At 35.5% G+C, this 21,370-nt stretch overlaps 2 protein-coding genes and 1 pseudogene across 3 annotated transcripts; 1 reads left to right on the top strand and 2 right to left on the bottom strand.

Moving 5' to 3' along the window:
• Nucleotides 1-6,337: 6,337 nt before the first annotated feature.
• LOC143553353 (uncharacterized) lies at nucleotides 6,338-8,200 on the bottom strand. Its single transcript, XM_077043376.1, has one exon. It carries the CDS (start codon nucleotides 8,194-8,196, stop codon nucleotides 6,355-6,357), a length of 1,842 nt encoding a protein of 613 aa, XP_076899491.1. The 5' UTR covers nucleotides 8,197-8,200; the 3' UTR covers nucleotides 6,338-6,354.
• Nucleotides 8,201-11,323: 3,123 nt separating this feature from the next.
• On the top strand, nucleotides 11,324-14,293 carry LOC143553374 (monocopper oxidase-like protein SKS1; annotated as a pseudogene). Its single transcript, XR_013138826.1, has 8 exons — nucleotides 11,324-11,746; nucleotides 11,833-11,942; nucleotides 12,184-12,454; nucleotides 12,526-12,637; nucleotides 12,738-13,098; nucleotides 13,168-13,536; nucleotides 13,847-14,103; nucleotides 14,205-14,293. The product of XR_013138826.1 is annotated as a monocopper oxidase-like protein SKS1 (transcript).
• A 1,868-nt stretch (nucleotides 14,294-16,161) lies between these two features.
• Nucleotides 16,162-17,342, bottom strand: LOC143553373 (zinc finger protein ZAT5-like). Its single transcript, XM_077043386.1, has 2 exons — nucleotides 16,924-17,342; nucleotides 16,162-16,857 (listed from the first exon to the last, which is right to left on the bottom strand). The coding sequence occupies exons 1-2, from the start codon at nucleotides 17,185-17,187 to the stop codon at nucleotides 16,162-16,164; spliced, it is 960 nt and encodes a 319-aa protein (XP_076899501.1). The 5' UTR covers nucleotides 17,188-17,342.
• Nucleotides 17,343-21,370: the final 4,028 nt, after the last annotated feature.

The raw sequence follows: 21,370 nt of genomic DNA, 5'->3' as shown, positions 1-21,370 counted from the left end.
AACTATACATGCTCAAAAACAATCAGACCTACCCAATTTGACCCAGCACGGCCCGGGTTGGCCAGGCCCGTTTGACCCGACCCGTTTTCATAAGTCACTAAGGGAGGTCGTGTTGATGTTGTGGAGCTATAGGGGATGGAGCTACAAGTAAAAAATCTAACACGGTTAAAAGGATATCGAAATGGCAACAACAAAAGCTGAACTTATAAAGGAGCTTTCCCACCTCCATTATGAGCTTGAATATGCCAAGACGTCCGAAGCTTTTGACCATCATTAGCTACAAATTATCAGTAATAATATTATTATCATTCATTCATTATCACAGAGCACCTAGAACTAAATGGAAAAAGAAACTTTAAACACTAAAAAAAGTAATATTATTATCTTTAAATGTTTATCTAATAAATTTTTTTCAATAAAAAAACCATGTATATCAAGGTTTCAAGTTTGATCTCATAGTGGCAGCTAAAACTAACAATTGAACATATGTCAAAAACTATACTTATCTGAAAACATCAAAAAAAGTATTATGCTCAAATCAAAGAATTTCCATTTAAAACTAAGGGCGTGTTCGTTTAACAGAATGGAATGAAATTGGTGTTAGGATTAAGCGCACACACGAAACTGAACACAAACACGAAAGCAATAAACGAACACAAGGATTTAACGTGGTTCGGTCAAAACTGACCTACGTCCACGGGTGGCAACTAGGTATTCTTTATTGAGTGACAAGAGATTACAAGTACATATCGTTGTTTATATAGAGAATGAACTAGGGTTTGTAAATTATTGAACAAGAAATCTCAACTGGGCTGGGCTTGGGCCCGGCCGCCCACACCCATCTCCTCTTTGACTTCAAATAACAAACCGGCCCAAACAAGGCCTACGAACCCAACAATCTCCCACTCGGAGGCCTTGAGTACTCTCGTCTGCACTCCTGATTGTACTCCTGTAGTATGAACATTAAACATCTTCTAGTTGCCACCGCCTTCTCATTAATGAACCTAAAGGCCCGTTGAAGCTCCCCGAAGCTCCAATAATTCAGTCACGACTAAAACTGCCCCTGACCCGTTCTCTGTCCCTACCGGCTACCACTGTAATGAACTACCGGATCCTGAGATAACCTGAGAACAAACACTCTCCATATTCAGCAAGTAATTCACTGGAGATACTTTTGCAGTTAAATACTGGTTTTCTTAATCCACTGTTGACCTGGAACTGTAACTGAAACACGACCTATGCTCCTACTGTCACGATGTCCCCCAACTGATTTAACCTTCCTAGCTCGTTCATCCTGAATCTTCACTTTGAGTCTGGGTTTGTTACTTGCAAAACGAACTTTCTTCTGCCCACGAGATTCTGTGAACCAAACTTTGTCTTTCATTGGAACTGGATCAACTCCTTCCGATGATGCGTCGACCATATATAACGATACCCTTTTCTTGCCACGAGCAACCACAAGATTCTCTTTGACTACTTTCCACTGCCCATTCCCGACCATAACATCGTAACCCTGGTCATCTAATTGCCCAACTGAAATCAAACGTTTCTTTAAACTTGGAATAACCCTCACGTCTTTCAAAGTCCAAGAAGTACCGGCTGAAGTTATCAAATCGACATCTCCCATACCCGTAACCTCTAAAATATCATCGTTCGCAAGTCGAACCTTTCCAAAATCTCCAAACTTTAGATTCTTCACCGTTTCACTACGGTGAGTGGCATGAAACGATGCACCAGAATCCATCACCCAAGCATCAACGTTACTCTCAACACTGCAAACCAAAGCCTCATCATTATTGACCCCGTCATCTGTGTCGTCTTCTGTAACGTTCACCTCTTTCTTACCATTCGGACACTGATTCCTGAAGTGTCATTTCTCTTTACAACCCCAACATTCTATACCTTTACGAGTCTTAGACTGACTCCTCTTCCTGCTCCCACTGCCTCGCTGTTTTCCTCTACCTCTACCTTCTGTGACTAACATATTTCCTAATGATTCACCTAAACTTCTACGTCTTGAATCTTCTCCCAGAATAAGGTCCCGAATCCCATCAAAAGTAATTTTTGTAGACGAACTACAAACCGCAGTCACTGTTTGCGACCAACTATCGGGCAAAGAGGATAATAAAAATAGGCCTTGAACTTCATCATCAAACTTATTGTCAACTGACACAATGCGGGACAAGATCGAATTAAGATTATTGATATGCGTTGTAACTAACCCACCCTCTTTCATTCTTGTTGTCACTAGCTTTCGGATAAAATAGACCTTATTTGCTGCCAAAGGCTTCTCATACATGTTGGACAGTGCCTCCATCATACCACACGCTGTGGTTTCCTTCATGATGTTAAACGTCACATCTTCCGACAACGACAAAGTAATACAAGCCCTAGCTTTCTTGTTTAACTTTTTCCGATCTTCATCTGACAACTTTTCTTGTTTTTCATCCTCAAGCACTACATCTAAATCTTTCTGACAAAGTAGCGCCTCAATCTGCATCTTCCACCAACCAAACTTCTGTCCGTCAAACTTTTGTATTGAAACCTTTCCGTCTTCTGCCATGACAATGACTAAAATGAAAAACCAGGATAAACACACAGAAAAAGACACAGCAATGGCACGGGCCTAAACTTAACGGCTGTTCTACTGAACTCTGTTAAACAATCAACCTATTTTGGAATAACGAACTGAAATCAGAACCTGAAACTCAAACTGAAACGATAAAATCTAACAAACGTGGTTGGCACTGGTTCACTGTTTCTTTAACGCTTCTTCTGACTTAACAACAGTTCCTTCAACAAAATAAAATCTTGATTCAAACGTTCTTGGCTCGTTCTTTGCAAAAATATAATCTTGACCCTTGCTTAAACAAACTGGTTAACCCAACTAAATTATTATTGGGCCCCACTAAATTAGCACAAGAGAGGAACCACACAATTATAATGGCTTAGAGCATTCTCATTTAACCCCTTATTTTATGTGAGGGGGTGTTTTTATAATTTGGAGAGTGATTCAAGTGTTGTGAATGAAGAGTTTTTATATTTTAGAAAAATAGTGATTTTTCTGTATATATGAAAAGTTACTGTTCATCCCTTATAATTTTTTAATATATTTTGAAAGTAGTTGTGAGTGAATGAAAGAGAAAAGGTAATGATAAAATGTATAAAAACTATTATTTAATTGAAATAGAGAGAGAAATGTTATGAGTTTTAGTGTAATTTTTGGTTTAAAGATAAGAGATGAGATGAGAATGCTATTACTGCCCTTTTGTTTATGTCAACAACTAAAATAAAATAAGAAAGTAAAGGTGTGGTCCATGAATAAAGTAACCAAACTGTTGACTCCCTTCTGCCGGATAATCGAAAGAACACAAATCACAATAATCTTCGATGAACGGCAATGAGTCTAACGGTGGTTTTTATCTTTGATTTTATCAGCTACAATCTGCCCGAAAAAACAAACAAACGGCTGAACTTAGTGGCGGCTTGATTAGCGGTCAAATGGTGGTGATGCGTTGCTCGACTTTCGGAACCGAACCAGTAAACCAGATTGTTGGCGGTGATCGACCGCGACAGCCGGTTTCTGTGGCGGCGAAAATCAGATGGCGACAACAGCGGAACCCTAGCACGGTAGGGTGGCAGCGACGGAAGGTTTGGCGGCGACTCGGCTGGTTCCCGTGTTCTTCGTGTGATCTCGAACCTAAGCTCTAGATACCACTTGTTAGGATTAAACGCACACACGAACTGAACACACACGCGAAAGCAATAAACGAACACGAGGATTTAATGTGGTTCGGTCTAAAATGTCTACGTCAACGGGTGGCAACTAGGTATTCTTTATTGAGTTACAAGAGATTACAAGTACATATCATTGTTTATATAGAGAATGAATTAGTGTTTGTAAATTATTGAACAAGAAATCTCAACTGGAGCCCGGCCGCCCGCACCCGTCTCCTCTTTAACTTCAAATAACAAACCGGCCCGAACAAGGCCTACGAACCCAACAATTGGAATTGGAATTTGCATAGGATCTGGAATTTGAAGGAATTGGATTTGGAATCTGAACATTCCGATAGGAATTGGAATTTGAAGGAATTAAAATCCAATTTCATTCTTGATGTGTTCGTTTGACAAAGGAATTGGAATTGGGTTTTTTTTTACGAAGATAACGGCGGAAACATTTTAGTTTTTTTAGATTTTTGTTTTTTATTTATATTTTACGTTATGATTTTTTAATTATTATTTTTTTATTTTTTAGGGGTTTTCTATTAAGATAAAAAAAACCCCTAAAAAAAAAATTCAAAAATAATGATAAAAAATTCATAACTCAAAATATAAATCGAAAATAAAAAAAGTAAAAAAATTATGTTTTAATCTTCTCGTAAAAAAAAACCTCAAGAAAAGATTGTAACGAATTCACTTAAAATCTTCCATATTTTGAAAGGATTTAGAATCCATTTATTTAAAGGAATTTGAAGGATTTGAATTCCAATTCCAATTCTAGTTCTAATTCCTTGACAACCGAACTCACCAAAATGGAATTAAGATTCCAATTCCAACGAAACGAACACGTAATATCATAGGATTTTAATTTTAATTTCTTTGAATTCCCACGAATTCTGTGAAACGAACGCGCTCTAAGGGTTTGACATGTTAGTCCCAAGATGAGCAAAATTATTGAAAATAAGCATGGTTAAAGTTATTCCTCTAACAAATCAATTACAACAGACGTATGGCAAGGAGCTAAATAAAGAAAAATTCATAGATAACAAAAGTGAAAAGATACCGACATATTAGAATATGTAGTAACGGGTGGGTCGGGTTAGGCATGGTAATGTGTCAAGGTGGGTCATCATTAATCAAACCAACAACATTAATATCAGTAGCAACAACATAAGAAGTTAGGATTGATTTCAACCTATTTATCATTTATACCTAAATGATCGAGAATTAGAGAATTTGAAATGCACACTTAAAAAGAAACACAAAAAATTTTTGGATGTTGCCTTTAGTCTAGCTACAACCAACGTTATTTATTACCAATAAAAACGTCAAAAGGGCTTTAACATAATTGTGGAGCTTGTGAGCACATCATCATTATCTCAAGTATTTAAATTGAGTTGACTCAAACTTAATTTGTTGTTTATCATCTTAAAGTCTTATAACATAAGCAAGGTGAAAGAAAGGGCTGAAAACTTAAAAAGGTAACTTGATTTGGATAGAACTATTGGTATTATCTTAAACAAATAAGACTTATAAAAATTAATTGGAAGATAAATGAAAGCATAAATCTTCCAATCTTTTCATACTTGCTAAAAAAACTCAACATATAAACGACATAGAATCAATACTCAAATATCAAATTATCTTGATCAAGAGGATAAGCTGTATTATTTTTTGAGGCATTTTAATCAGATAAAGTTTAATAATTCATCACTTTTGAAAATATATTTATAGTTTTATATAACCCAATAATAACGAGAGGGGTATCAAAATGAGATGGCTGCAAATGAACTATTGGATTACAAGAACGCAAATCAATCGACCCCACAGATACTCTAAATGACGACTCAGGGATTCAAGATCAACGCAAATTTGTTTGTGGCACAACATAAAAGCCCATTAGTTTCATGGCCCATATTATTGGGTCACAGTTTAATAAAACTTACTAGTTTTTTTTAATAAGTTAAAGAGTGAAGTCAATATTTAAACAAATCTGTAAAGAAATAAACATGGTTAGAAAAATTAAAAACGGATGGGGACTTTAAAGGGGCATAAAGGCCTATGGTGGAGGCGGGTGAAAAATATAATAATAAAAAAAATAATTATATATAACAAGTTTTTCACATGGCTTTCAAATATGTTATCCACATGGGATGTCAACTAATCAATTTCCATTTCTACATATTACACCTAATAAACTAATTTTTTAATTGTCATTCCTTCAATTTAATACATTTTTATGTTAAATGATATAACAATTAATGCATTTATTGCCATTTAATATTTATTAGTTACCTCAATTAAACCAATTATGACTTCCTAAATTATAATATTAACAATTTCTAAGTACATCAATATGTATGACATATTTGAAGGCTATGTAAAAAATATGTTTTGCTTTAAATATATATTTATAATTGTTTCATATGCTATGACATATATGCATCATGCTTGATTTCACTTATAACTTGTATCGAGTATGCAAACATTTTTTATAACTTGTAATACACGGGTTACTGACCTAGTAAATCAATATAATAATCTATGTATTTTAATTTTTAACAAGATGGTTTCTCATTTGGTATTAAGACACTATGGTCTTTTTCATAGTACAACAAAAATGCCATGCTGTCAAAAAGAATGCTTACATGGCGAAAGTGGGGTCCCACACAATCCCGTATTACCCAAAAATGAAGTGACAGGAATACTAATATTATGTTTAGGAATTTCACCAATCAATTTATTATTAGACACATCAAATTCCTTCAAATTCTTCAAATTCAACACCCCCTTTGGTATCTTGCCCATCAAATTGTTACTAGAAATCAAGATCCTCACCAATTCATCACCACCACTCAAACTTTCAGGTATGATCCCGCCAATCGGATTATGCGATAAAACCAAAGACACAATCGAATCCATCGCGGCCTCTTTGGCAAAATCTATAGGCCCCGAGAACGAGTTATACGACACATCAATCGAGTTGAAATGACCAAGTGGCCCCTCTACATTTTTCTTGAAAATAATGTTTATATCACCCGAAAAGTTGTTCGAATGTAGATCAAGATCCATCAGCAATGATAGGTTCTTGAACTCCCGTGGAACCGGGCCCTCGAACTGGTTGTTCGATAAGTTTAAAAATGATAGATTCGTCATGTTCCCGATCCAATGCGGTAACTCACCCGTCATTGAATTGCTCGACAAATCCAACTCCGATACTGATACTGATACTGACGACGACGCAAGGAATATCGGAAGTGGGCCCCGGATTCCGGTTCCCGCCATCTTTAAACGGAAAAGCTTCAACTTTGAGAACCAATTTGGTAATGTGATCATGTTTAAAGGATTATATGACAAATCAATGGTTTGTAAGTTTTGCAATTTAGCGAGATTAGACGGAAGCTCGCCGGAAAGTTGGTTTCTTGATAAATCAAGTGTTTGAAGATTGTTTAAATTAGCAAAACTTGAAGGGATACTTCCGGTGAGTCTGTTGCCGGAGAAGTATAAATCGGTGAGAGTAATCAAACGACCAATGGTATCTGGAAGGTCTCCGGTGAGCATATTGTTTTCGAATATCAACCGTTGGATCTTTGGAAGGTTTCCGATGGTCGTCGGAATGCTGCCGGTTAATTTATTTTCCGATAACCGAACAAATTGAAGAGAACCCAGGCCGGAAATTGAAGACGGAATGTTGCCGGAAAGTTGGTTTTGGTTAAGGTACAAGAGCTGCAACTCCGGCAGCCATCCCAAAGATTCCGGTAGAGTTCCGGCGAGTTGATTTTCCGACAGGTCAAGAAATTTAAGATTTTTCAGCTTCCCAATAGTTTCCGGTATGTTTCCGGTCAAACGATTCTCATGAAAATCAAGTTTTGCTATCAAACCCATCTCGCCAATCGTCGCCGGAATAACGCCGGAAAACAGGTTTCCGGAAAGACCAATCTCCGATAACGATTTAAAAATCACCTTCGGGAGTTGCCCACTAATCCGATTATTACTAAGATAAAGCTTTTGTAGTTTAGTAAGCTGCCGGAACGTCGCCGGAAGTTCGCCGGAAAGTTTGTTGGAGTCGAGAAACAAATGGGTGAGACGTGAAAGTTTACCGAAGTCCGGCGGGATCCGACCCGATAGATCTTTAAGGTTGCTGAGGTCAAGAAGTTGTAGAAAGGTGAGGTTAGAGAGAGAAGGAGAGAGGATGCCGGAGATTGAGGTGTCGAGGATGAAATCGTCGCCGGAGACGAGGCCGGAGCGGGAGACATTGACGACTCTGCCGGCTGAGTTGCAGCTGATGCCGGCCCATGATTGGCAGCAGTCGGTTTGGGGTGTCCATGATTGTAAGAGGTTTGATGGGTCAAAGGTGATTTGGTGTTTGAAGTCAAGTAATGCTTGATGGTCAACATGATGGCAAGATTGTGATTGTGATGTTAGTATGAGAAAGAGGAGGATGAGAGAGAGTGTGTGGATTTGGATCTCCATGGAGTGTTTGGTTTTGACTTTGGAATATTATTATATAAACGGTAACGAATACAATTTCAAAAAGGCATGAATGGAACACAAGAACAGGTCGACCTATGGCCCATTCTTTCTTGGCCTAAACCTTTTTTACACTATGTCTCAGACGATTACAAATTCATTAATGAACAAAAGCTATAAATATATTCACATAACCAAACTATTATTCAGCGGAGTTTTCTAAACACTTCAAAGTTAGGACCTCTTCATCTCTCACAAATCCATAACTTTGTAAAACTTGCTGACTTTATTGGTTCAAGTAAGGTTGAAACAGATTACCTTCAGTATATGAGCAAACTACTCGAGTCAACTGGAATAAGTTGAACAAAAACTTATTCTTTAAACAATTAAACACCTATTATTTTACATATTAAGGTTAATAACTAATAAAACTGTACAATATGTGAATATGATTACCGGCGTATCTGTAAACACATTGAAAATATAAATCTTAGTGTCGGTAGCAAACCTATGGCATTCCGCATCTTCACCAGCAAATCTGCAATCAATCGTTGTTGCATGTTAAAGATTATCATTTAAAGTATCTTCATTAGTCCAATCATTACGTTCCTGTGACCGTAAAAACACTAAATCAGATTCTTACCAGATTCTTATCAAATAATGAATGAATCGGTTTTAATCCAACCATTATTAGTGGAACCATTTTTATGCCAGCAGACCATTTTTAACCAAACCATTTAAAATCATATTTTGTGTAGCTTCTACGCAAAAATATAAACTTGAAAAAAAAAGTGCTATGTGAACCATAAAAACAGACCATGGAAAAACCTGACAGTGAGACTCCTAAAAAAAGTCTAGGTGTTTCAAAAAAAGAAAAATAAAATAAAACTTAAAACACGTTTCATGGGTTATTAATGAAGAAAGGCAGGTATGACTCATATGCAATTTGACCCATTTAAGCAAATGAGTCAGTTTTGACTATACATTGTTTTATAGACAAAACAAAGATAATTTTGACCCGTTAAAAAAAACTAAATTAGCCAAATGATGCAAATGACACCTACATGTGAAGTCATCATATAATTTCCTTAACCTCAAAAGCATCACGCGTGTGCAACCGTCCGGTTGTCATATCGCGCGCTGAGGTGGGGTTTCTGTACTTATAATTGCAATCCTAATAAACATATTTTTCACATAGCCTTCAAAATGTCATCCATATTGATGTACTTAGAAATTGTTAATAGTATAATTTTAAGAAATCATAATTGGTTTAATTGAGGTAACTAATAAATATTAAATAGTAATAAATGCATTAATTGTTATATCATTTAGCATAAAAATGTATTAAATTGAAGGAATGACAGTTAAAAGATTAGTTTATTAGCTGTAATATATATAAATGAAAATTGATTAGTTTACATATATGTGGCTTACATTCTGCATGGTTTTTAATATTTGTTTAAAGTTTTTAAAATACCTAATTCTTACTTTTGTTGTATGCAGATGATCTTATTGTTATGCAAATTATTATTGGTTAAACGACTTCAGTTTGATTATTGCCAACGCCACGTATTCCTTCTGTTTTCTAATCTATGGCATATAACAATGAAATTTTATTTTTAAATGAATCAAAATGAAATACATCAGTTAAACTTATGTTAATTAGCAACCTTAAAATGAATTTTTTTATATGAATAATAATGACATGTTGTAGCCAAACTAAAAGTTCCAAGAGAGCACCTAAGAGCATGTATGAGCAAAAGACAACTCCTGACAGGTTCCCATTTTCACATGAAACTTTAAGCTCACTCGGCGAATTCTCAGTTGATGTTAGCTTGTTTTGGTTCTTCATACATATATGTGTCGTCCCACACACTTTATCTATAGTAGCCTAATTGTTTAAATTTTGAAGAAATGTTATTTTGGTGCTGTACTTTTGGACATCTCAGCTCGTATTACGAGTTTATTCGGATACGTATACGCTAGATATGATTTATGCTATTCGTTGATTGCAGTGCGCGCATATAATGTATATATGTGTGAATCCTCGGGCGGGCGAAAGTGAAATTGCACTAATTTTGACGTTATTTTACTAATCTCGTGAAAATCACGTTAAAAGTGGCGGAAGGTTAATCAGGCATCATGTGGTGGCGTTGATAGCCGAAAGACAATGGTACATGCACCAATCGGTCGGTATGCCGATGGTTGAGTGTTATGTGTCTTATGTCCAATGCTTGATGCAAAACTACTATCGAGCTGGGGGTCTCACTGGAAGCAGCCTCTAAATCCTATGTCTATCCCTATGGGATAGAGCATAGAGGTAAGGTTGTCTGCATCTTACCCTCCTCAAACCCTACCATAGCTTTGCTATTGGTGGGATATACTGAGTATGATGATGATGATGATGATGTTGATTGGTTGAATGCATATTTATGACCACTACGCCGTAAATTGCCGCCGCTAGAGGTGAAGAAAAAAACCAGTTCTGGACCCAACTCGGCGGTTCTTACCCGGAACCGGACCCGACCGTACCCTTCCTGTGGGTATGGACCGGGCTCTGGGTTTCCCCGCGAACTGTACCCGGAACCGACCCGGACCCGGTGGAACCGGTTCCGCCAATACCCGGTCAAAACCCGACCCGACTCGAAACCCGAAAAATTTTCTATATCGCTTCTAAAGATATTTTAAAAAAATTGGTGTCCCGGGAACCTAACGAAAACTATGTAGGTCCATTACATTAAAGAAAAATGCCAAGTGTCACTAAAAAAAATTGAGTTGTGTTACTTCGAGCACATTTTAATAACGTGCAAAGTTTTATTTCGATTGTTTTAAGTAAGATAACAGTTGGTGTAATCTAAAAGAGAAATTAAAAAAACCAAAAGTGAAGGATATCTTCTTTGAGAAAACATAAACACATTCTTTTCTTTGTCAAACAAGCAGCCAAACCCATGTTTAAAGTTCCAACAATTGTCTGTAAGGTAAGGTTTTTTCTTTTAAGATATTAATTGATTAATTTTATGGCAATTACTTAAAAATATGGGTTTAGGCCTATATTTAAAACTGTAGGCCACAAGCCCACAATTCACAACTTAAAACCAATTTAGGCACTGCTTTTTGCAAACTAATTTCACCCGACCGGCGGAGACCCTATTTTATAGAAAAGATTGCACTAGGCCCAAACTAAATTTAAATAAACAAAAGTATAAAATACACCACCTATAAGACAAATTCTTCTTGTTTTTTTACTTTGTTTCCTCCGAAGCCAATGTTTGTTTTCATGTTACACAATGAAATTTCTCACCATATCTCCCTTTTCTTGTCCTATTATCGCACGAGCAATCGAATATATGACTGTCGATCATACACCTTTCTTAGTTCAAAAATCAAAGCATAGATCGCCTATGATATGGCTCTCTTCGGCCATCATTTCTGGCCAATATTTTTTGTTAGTGTTACAATACCATTGCACGTGTTGGTAGATGCCCATGATATTTTTCTTGAGTGGCAAGTAAATATCGACACGACGATTAAACCGGTTTTAGTTGATCAACCGGTATGATGAATTTTTAATTTCATTTATGGTTGTTAACGACAATGTTGATTTATGTATCTATTTATTTGTGTAATTACTATTGATAGGTCATAACGATCAATGGGATGTTTCCTGGCCCGTTGATTAATGCAACTACCAACGACATTATACATGTTAACGTCTTCAATAACATGGACGAGCCTCTTTTGATCACATGGTAGGCTTTCTCGATATACAACGTTAAGTTCATTTATTTTCGTTGGTTTCGACAACTGTGTTTCAAATGTTATGATTTTTTAAATGAAATATTAAGCATAATTAGCCCAAGGCCCTATAATGAGTGGGCCTACCTTAAATGGGCTTGTAGAAAGGGAGTCTATAGGCCCTTATTATGATTACATAGGCCCGATGAAGACATTTTGGGTCAGCCCATCTAATGAAACGGATCAATATTTCAGGAATGGCATACAACAAAGGCTAAACTCATGGCAAGATGGAGTGTCGGGTACTAACTGCCCGATCCAACCCGGTTTGAATTGGACTTATGTGTTCACTCTAAAAGATCAAATTGGCACTTTCTCTTATTTCCCCTCCATCAACTTCCACAAGGCTGGTGGAGCCTTTGGCCCGATTCGCGTCAACAATCGGGTCGTGATTCCAATTCCATTTCCTAAACCATGTGGCGAGTTCGATCTTCTTATTGGCGATTGGTACAATGAGAGTTTTAAGGTAAAATCACAAACACGCGCACCTTATGTTCTCTTCATCATATTTATTTATTTATTTTATAAAATTCTCAGGACGTTCGTTCATCTTTAAAAAAGTCAAATCTTGGCCTACTTCCAAAGTCAATCCTTTTGAACGGACGGAGCCGTTACCCACAAACAAATCAGACAATTGTTGTTGAAGAAGGTAATGTATTTATGTTGTTCTCGCAGTTCTCTACTTAAACCTGGTACTATATTTAACGATGATATTAGAAACAATTATTTGTTATTAAATTGTTTTATAGATGAAACATATTTAATAAGGATATCAAACATTGGAACACAATGGAGTATCAATTTCAGGATTCAAAATCATCAAATGCTACTAGTTGAGACAGAGGGGTCATATACAAACCAAATAACGTTAGATTCGCTTGACATACATGTCGGCCAATCCTACTAGGTTTTGGTAACAGCAAACCAACCCGAGGCTGACTATTATATCGTGGCGAGCCCAAAAATGGTTAACGCATCCGAATCTAGCAACCTAGTTGGTGTTGGGGTGTTACATTATGAAGCCTCAACCACACCTGTCCAAGGCCCATTACCAGCCGGTCCCGACCCATTTGACATTGTCTTTTCGCTTACTCAAGCTAGGTCAATCAGGTAAAACGCATTCGATGTAAATGTCCATAATACCCTTTCGAGCACACTTACAAATTTAATGTACACTAGGTGGAACTTGACCGCGGGGGCAGCAAGACCAAACCCACAAGGAACATTCAACGTGTCGAATGTTACATTATCTCAAACATTTATCCTCCAAGGGTCGTTAGCTGAAATCAATCGCTCCGTTCGTTACACTGTTAACAATGTGTCGTATCGTGTTCCCAACACCGCTTTGAAACTAGCTGATTACTATAATAATGGCACGGGAACTTATCAACTCGATGCATACTCCGCTAATACATCTAATCCCATTGCTATTGATGGTACTTTTGTTGTCTCCGGGCCTCATGATGGATGGCTTGAGATTGTGTTTGTGAACAACTTACGAGTTATCGATACTTGGCATTTGGACGGTTTTGGATTCTACGTTGTAGGGTAAGAATATCTACCCTACCCGTCTGTTTATCTTTTTTGTTTTTTGAACAACTATTTTTTTTCCATCCTTCAGCACATGTCTCAAGTCAGATAGAACCCACGACCATGTGGTTCTAAGGCATGTATACACATTTGCCACTAGACCAGTGGTTGTACCTGTCTATTTATCTATCTATCAATATATTATTAACATTAATGTAACAAACTAATAATAATCTAAGCTCATTTTGGTCATAACCTGTAAACCTGTTACCTGACTTGCACATTTTGTCAAGCTTAAGCGCGTATCTAACTCTTATATGGATTATAGGTTTGGTTATGGAGAGTGGACTCCGGATATGCGATCGATATATAATCTATATGATCCCGTGGTTCGATCAACGGTTCAAGTTTACCTGACGGGTTGGACCGCAGTCTACGTGTGTCTAGACAACCCGGGAATGTGGAACTTACGTTCACAAGTGTTGAAACATTGGTACTTAGGCCAAGAGCTTTATATCCGGGTCTATGACCCCGACCCGAATCCTGCTAAAGAACGTCAACCCCCATCCAACCTTTTATATTGTGGTTTGAATATAAATATAATTATATATTCCATTTTTTCATTTCTTTTCTTTAATTTTTTTTTTATTAATGAAAATAATAATCAATTAAATTTGTGCTTTCAGGATCGGTCATTCCTCCACCAGGACCACCAAAGCCGACACCGGTTCCACCATCACCGACGTCTCACGCAACACAATCAATGAACGGGTGATCTTAATTCGTCTTGTTACCGTTTCATAACATTGTTTTTTTTTGTTTTCTAACACATGCATGTTTTTGTTTTTGTTATGTGGTTGTAGGTTTTATATTATCTTCTTCGTCTTAGCATGTGTACTTCTGTGAGTACGTACGATTATCAATGGCCAATGGGGTTTTATGGTTAAAACACATGTATGGTGTTAGAATCTGTTGAATCATTCTTTTGACAAATATTAAATTTGAGCAATAATTTTGATTTATTTTTGTTTATGGTCTTGATGAGTTGGTTTGTAAGACGACTTGTGAAGAAATAATTTGATCATTTACATCATGATTTTTCCACACACACACACATATACATATACATATATATATATATATATATATATATATATATATATATATATATATATATATTATAGTTTAAATTCAAGAATAATTAAAAATATATTGACTCTGGAGTGGTTTAATTCATTGATTTTGTTTAAATGCCTTTGACTGAGTGTTTTATCATGTAATGTAAAAAGACTAAATGTTACGAGCGTTAACCAATTGCCACATCTCTTGGTGGCCAAACACCACGTATGAAGGTGCCAAAGTAGAATATCTGAATATGCACCTCTAGGCACCATTGCTAGGAGATGAGTGGCTCAAATGGTGCGAGTGTGCGACCAAGGACAAATCCAACCAATCAAATACCTTACTTACAATTTTATTAAAAAGATAATATTTAAAAATAATTGTTTTTTGGTTAAACAATTGCACACATTTGAAAGCTTAGCTGGTTAATCCTTATTTGCAAACATGACAGTAACGTGACGACACTTTTAGTTAACTATAAGATATCTAAACTCAACGGTCAAGAAGTTTACGTTGTCATCTATTAAAATAATGCTTTAAAATAAATCACACAATTTAAAATAAAAATACGATTATATTTTAAAACAACTAGAAGATGTTAGATGTAAATCATAGGGAATTTTAAACTTATTAAATGATTAACTAATTGTTTAAGATATAATGAATGCATTTAATTACTTACAGGATTAAGTGACACCGATGTTAAAGGCATAATTTAGGAGGAAAATCCCTTTTGACTTTTTGATTATGATTGTAATGCAATACCTTGCCAACCTCTCCTTCACTTATTTGAAATACAAGGAAACCAATAGCCACAAACAAGAAAAGAATTCCACTTTTCACAAACTCAAAAGCCATGATTAAAAACTAAATTTTAAGTTAAACTGAAAGCATATAACTGACATTCATATCCAGTAATTTAAATTACCGAATTCGAATTTGGTAACTTTCAAGTCCGATTTTATTTTAAACCGAATACCAAATTTAGTTTTCGTATTTGGAAAAATGAATTTCGTGCCAACGAACATAAAATTCGTCTACGAATGATACAATTTGTTTTCGTTTTTTACAATTATAATTCAGTTTATTCGAATAAACTGGAATCTTTAATTGACATAACATAAATTCGCACAATACACAGGTTTTAATTACAATAGAGAGACAAGTAAGCGGACAAATAGTTAGGCCGTCACCCCTTTTTGAATGACAAATTCAATACTACTGAAAACTGAAATTTGATTTTCAAATTCGAATTCACTTTCAATAAATCAAAGTTCAAATAATGGTTAAAAATAATCTAAATAATTAGTCATAAAACTATAATTGACATCCCTTAACAACAACAACTTCAAACTATCAACAATTAATGTGATAAATTTAATCCAAAGAATGTATACCAATTAATAAAAAAATTAGAAACTTGTGGGTATGGTAACCAATTTCACAAGCTTAAATGTGTAATTAATTAAATATAAAGTATAAACAAACATTAAGAAAACAAGATCTTGCACCTTTGTTTAATTAGTAATGACAATCCACCAATGCTGAGAAATGAACGGACGGTTGCTGCTTGAACTTGAAATTCGATTCCAGGTGTTGGTGATCATGATTAGAACCAGCCCCGGTGGTGGTTTCGGGTGGTGCCGGAAGGTTAAGATCCAAATCCGAACACAACCCATCAATATCCCTTGTCTTTTGATTATTATTATTATTATGATCATGATCATGATCATCCGCCACCACGGACGTAAGATGACCGTATGGAATCAAAGACAAGGTGGTATTGGTTTCCGTAACAGGCGTGTTAACTGCACGGTGCCTACGCATGTGACCACCCAATGCCTGTCCGGAGTTAAACTCCGCACCACATATTGAGCATTCGTGAAGCTTGGACGAAGATGCTGATAATCTTTTGATGTTTCCAGGTGAGGAAACCCTGTGGTTTGGTGGTGCTGGTGATGCCTCATCTTCATCGTTACACGTGGGTTTCGACTGATCTAATTCGTTAATTCTGGGTTTCTTATGACTCGCTCTGTGGCCTCCCAGAGCTTGGAACGATGGGAACGTACGGCTGCATGTTTTGCATTCGTACACGTACACGCCCATGCGTCCGTTTGTGGCGTCCGTGAATGTTTGTATGAAACGTTTGCTGTTAAACTTGTAGCTGGAGAATTCCTCCGTGTTACTGATATTGTTATTGTTACTGTTAGTGTTATTGTTATTATTATTATTATTATTATTATTATTATTATTATTATTATTATTACATGGAGGTATATTAATATTATGACCTTTGGAAAGAAGAATGAGGCAATTTGCGGTGTCTTCGTCTTCGGCGGTGGTCGGAATGTTAGAATAAGATGATGGAGAAGAAGTTAAGGCATTGTAGGAGGTGGAGGAATGAGTGAGAATGTTAATGTTGGGTCTTTGACGTTTTGTACGTTTGCCTTTGATGATGGTGGTGGTGGTGGGATCCTTTGGATCGTGATTGATGGCTGAGGAAATGAATGTGGTGGTGGTGGTTTGGTGTGGAATGAGAGGTTCCATGGGTGGCTTGAATTCCACTCCAGCCCCACACCAGAAAAGAGGGAAGGAATGGAATGGAATGGAATGGAATGTGGGATTGAAGGTAGAAAAAGAGTATAATTAATAGGTGGTGGTGAATATTTATATATGGTTGCTTGGGTGGGTGGATGGATGGATGGATGGATGAGAGATATAACGGTGGAGAGAGATTGGAGGTTTATAAGTTTGTAATGAGAATGTGGATGACATGACTATTATTTTTTGTTTGTTGTCGTTTTCAACTAACGAGTTGGCAGCTGACGGTCTCATCTTTTAACGTATTTGTTTTCAACGGTTCACGACTAACAGAATCCTAACGTCGTTACTTGCTGGTCGCCAGAAAAACGTTTTTGACAGGAAAAAGTCACATTTTTTGGCCGGAAAACCCAGCCTGAAAACCACCAACACTATTTGACTCACCACTGCCACTTTAGCACCACCAACCGATTCAGACGATGATAGTTGTGATTAATGAACCAGTTCGTTAGTTGAGACCGACAACGACCAAAAAATAATAGTTGTGATTAATGAAAACCAATACACCTTACATTCGCAATGTTGCGTGTTAGTATTATCCGATACATTCCTGATGCGTAATATATATATTGATTAATATCACATAGTTGAGATTTAGTATATATAAAACAGGAATATATTATACCAGGTCAACGCATTACTAATACAAACGAAGTTAGTTTTTTAATTCATTCAAAATATGTCAAACAATGATTAGTACGTAAGAACAACGATGATTACATTTTTTTTTCTCAACTAGTTTGATTAGAAGTAAGCACCACGATGACGATCAACAGCTTAAATCAAACTTTAAAACTACCGTAGCCTTAAGTTGTATGGTTAAAGTCGGAACTTTTATTTGTAAGTAGTTTTACCAAACCGAGTTTGCCTTTGTTCGACTCGCTTATTGTTTATTGATTATAATAATAACTTAAATGCACCCATAAGTTTTTATGTAAATTTATAATTTTAAATTTTTGTGAAACATGATACATATGGGTGGGGTGGGGTGGGGTGGGGTAATATTAGAAATTAATTTGTCGTGAAAAATGCGAGAACAGATATGTGTCGTTCATTTGGTCTAATCAATGGTTTATACCGGCAATTGCAATAATAAACTGAAAAAGTTATGAAAAGTTATAGTTATGAATGGTATAATGGTCATTATTTATGTTTTGTAGATATAATTATGGAAGAATTTTCATCAATGTTTTTAAAACTGACCGGTCGGACCGGGATTCGGTCACCTGACCGGTCCGGTTCGATACAGTTCACTCGTTTCTCAAAAATCGGCCGGTCCGAACCGGTTCACCGGTCCAACTGCAAAACCAGACCGGTTCAACCGGTCGGACCGGTTCAGCCGGTTTATTGTGGATTTTTATATATTTTTTCATTTAACATTTTTTTCATAGCTTTTGAGTTCGGCCGGTCCGACCAATTCGACCGGTTGAACCGGTGAACCGGTAACCCGACCGATTCAGTATCCGATCCGGTTATGAAAACATTGCTTTTCATAGTCGATCTACACATGTGTTGGCAACATAACATGCAATGTTATTTTTACTATTATTTAGTTTTTTTTGCAATAATGTAGTGTTTTGAAATAATGCACACCTATATCTGTTTATATAAATGTATATGTATATATCCATATGTATGTGTGCACCAAACTGATTCTCGTGATAAATAAATGAAATGATGGAGAATAATGGATCCATATGAAGTGAGTGGTGGGGTTGAAAGGTAAAGGAAAAACTGTGAAATAATGCTAATGTGGCGACTGATCCAGAATGATAGAGAGTGAACCATAATGTATAGTCTTATACGTTTCTCGTGGTATCTGAAATAATATTGGTTTTTTAAAGTTGCACTTAACGTGTATATGTATACTTAGAGAGTAAAACAAAGAACCATAAGACTACTTTTGTTGGTGACCTCTTAGGAGGTCATGACACTATTTGAGGAATAAATAAAAAGATTAAATTATGTTCACACAACAACCCGGGTTGCAATCCCAACCTAGGTCACAACCCATATTTTAATTAAATATTCTTTTGTTTTTTTCTTTCCAACAATTTGTTTTTTATATAATTTGAGTTTTATTTAATAATTTATATTATTTGACTTATTTCAAAAATCTAAAAACATAGTCTTGTTCAGTTTATTTTTATGAATATTTCGATATCATTTTTATTAGAAACGGAGCACTTTTAAAAATATGTATTTTTTAATATTATTATATATAAAATTTTGTTTTTGATAATAGTTGTAAAAATTCAAGGTTTTTTTAATAGAATTTTGATATTATCTTTTTAAATGATTTATATACTTAAAAATAATATTGTTTAAAAAATAAATATTTTTATTAATTTTACTAAATTGTATAGAATAAATTAAAAGCTAAAAAGATATATGTATTAAAATAATTGATTTGGGTTGGGTTGTGAATAAAAGTGAAAAGCTGGGTTGGGTTAGGTTGTGTAGATGAAAGAGAGATAAATTAATTTTTTATTAAAAAGTTGAGTTAGGTTAGGTTAGGTTAGGTTAGGTTAGGTTGTGAATAAAAGTAGTCTAAGAGTGAGTACAAGAAAGATAGATTCCAGGTTGGGTTGGAAGAAAAGCAAGGCAAACCATTACTTCACCACCACTCTCTGTGTTGCTAGCCTGTTTACACGGATTTTCCGCTTCGCTTCCTCTTTTCACTATCTTAATTAATTTCTAAATATTCATATTCTGATGTACATAAATCTTTATAATTTGTATATTCTTAAAAAATGTTTCATAAGAAATTATAACCTATTATTATGCAATTTTTTTTTTGAATAATATTAATCAATGTTCTAAAGAACTTGATCTACCCGGTTAAACCAGAAACCATTGGTTTTGTAATTTTAGTTACGAGCTAATGGGCTAGATAAACCGATGAAAAACCACATATGTTTGCCTCTTTCTTTTGCTTGTCGACCGGTTTTTGGGATCACGCCAACTTATTAACCTACCAATATTCGGATTCACTGGTTCGATAGTTGATTAATTGGGGTTCTAAAATATTCTAATAACAAAGTTAATACCATATATTAAATGGATATGCAAGATTTTTTATTCTTAACTTACACATGTAAGTTGTTGCTGTAACGGCTCTTAGGGGTTGTTTGTTATCCTCTTAACAGTCACCAAGAAGCTACCTCTTAATGACTCAGAACCTCTTAATGCTTAAGAGGTAGTCTTAAGTCTGAATTGTTAAGAGGCTACCTCTTAATGGTTACCTCTTAACTATTCAGACTTAAGATTACATCTTAGCCCTATCTGCTATTAAGAGGTAGCCTCTATCAGAAAGTCCCTTAATTGTTAAGGTAAAACAAAAGAAGCCGTACAAATCATAATCAAATATTAATACTATTTTTGGGCACACAATAAAGATATCTTAAAGATGTGTATCCTTGAGTGCAACATGGAAATTGTCACACAGAGTAGAGTAGTAGACGAAACAAGCATCTGATAACTATAAACATCATTTATTAATTAAAAAGTTAACTGAAATTCTGTATTTAAATCTATGATACTTTAATAAATTAATATAAATACTATATAAGCATTACAACTTTTTAAACAGAAGCAGTACCCTCCAGCTCGACCAATAATTTGCTTCTAGTCTTCTACTTCACTAAATATCATCATTAAGACGTGCTTTCGATATTATAATGTAGCTTGACTTCATTTATTCAACTATGCGGTGCCTGTCATTATTGGTCATTTTCTCGATTAATCAATTACAAAAAAAAGAGACTTGTTATAATTTTATAAATGAGATTTTTGTCTCGAATGTGCACCAATTTAGCTTATTCGGGGTGTGTATCAATACTCATTTTTATTGATTTTTGGTATAGATACGTGTTTTATACCAGTTTGAATATGTAGAGATTTATTATGATTCTTCTTTTTTATTATCTAAAATAAATCATCTAATTGTATCATCACTTAACGTATTACGACTTACGAAGTATCAAACCTACTATTATATTAACTATGGTTTACTTTGGTATTGTGGTTTACAACTTTTTAATTTTGTTTTGGCTTTTATGTTTTGGATGTGGTAAGTAATGATGGTACTCATGTCAATTTAACCAATTTGGTACTTGTCATGTACCCG

The sequence above is a fragment of the Bidens hawaiensis genome, unplaced genomic scaffold (genome assembly GCF_021521415.1).
Source record: "Bidens hawaiensis isolate Kalapana, Puna unplaced genomic scaffold, B.hawaiensis_p1.1 tig00017168_1, whole genome shotgun sequence".
Taxonomy (NCBI): Eukaryota; Viridiplantae; Streptophyta; class Magnoliopsida; order Asterales; family Asteraceae; genus Bidens; species Bidens hawaiensis.
Note: the sequence above shows the minus strand (reverse complement) of the source record. Positions and strands in the feature narration are given on the sequence as shown.

Coding starts and splice junctions, on each gene's coding strand:
- LOC143553353 (XM_077043376.1), bottom strand. CDS start 8,196: ATGGAGATCCAAATCCACACACTCTCTCTCATCCTCCTCTTTCTCATA.
- LOC143553373 (XM_077043386.1), bottom strand. CDS start 17,187: ATGGAACCTCTCATTCCACACCAAACCACCACCACCACATTCATTTCC. Junction 16,858..16,923: donor TTCTTTCCAAAGGTCATAAT/ATTAATATACCT, acceptor AATAATAATAAC/AATAACACTAACAGTAACAA.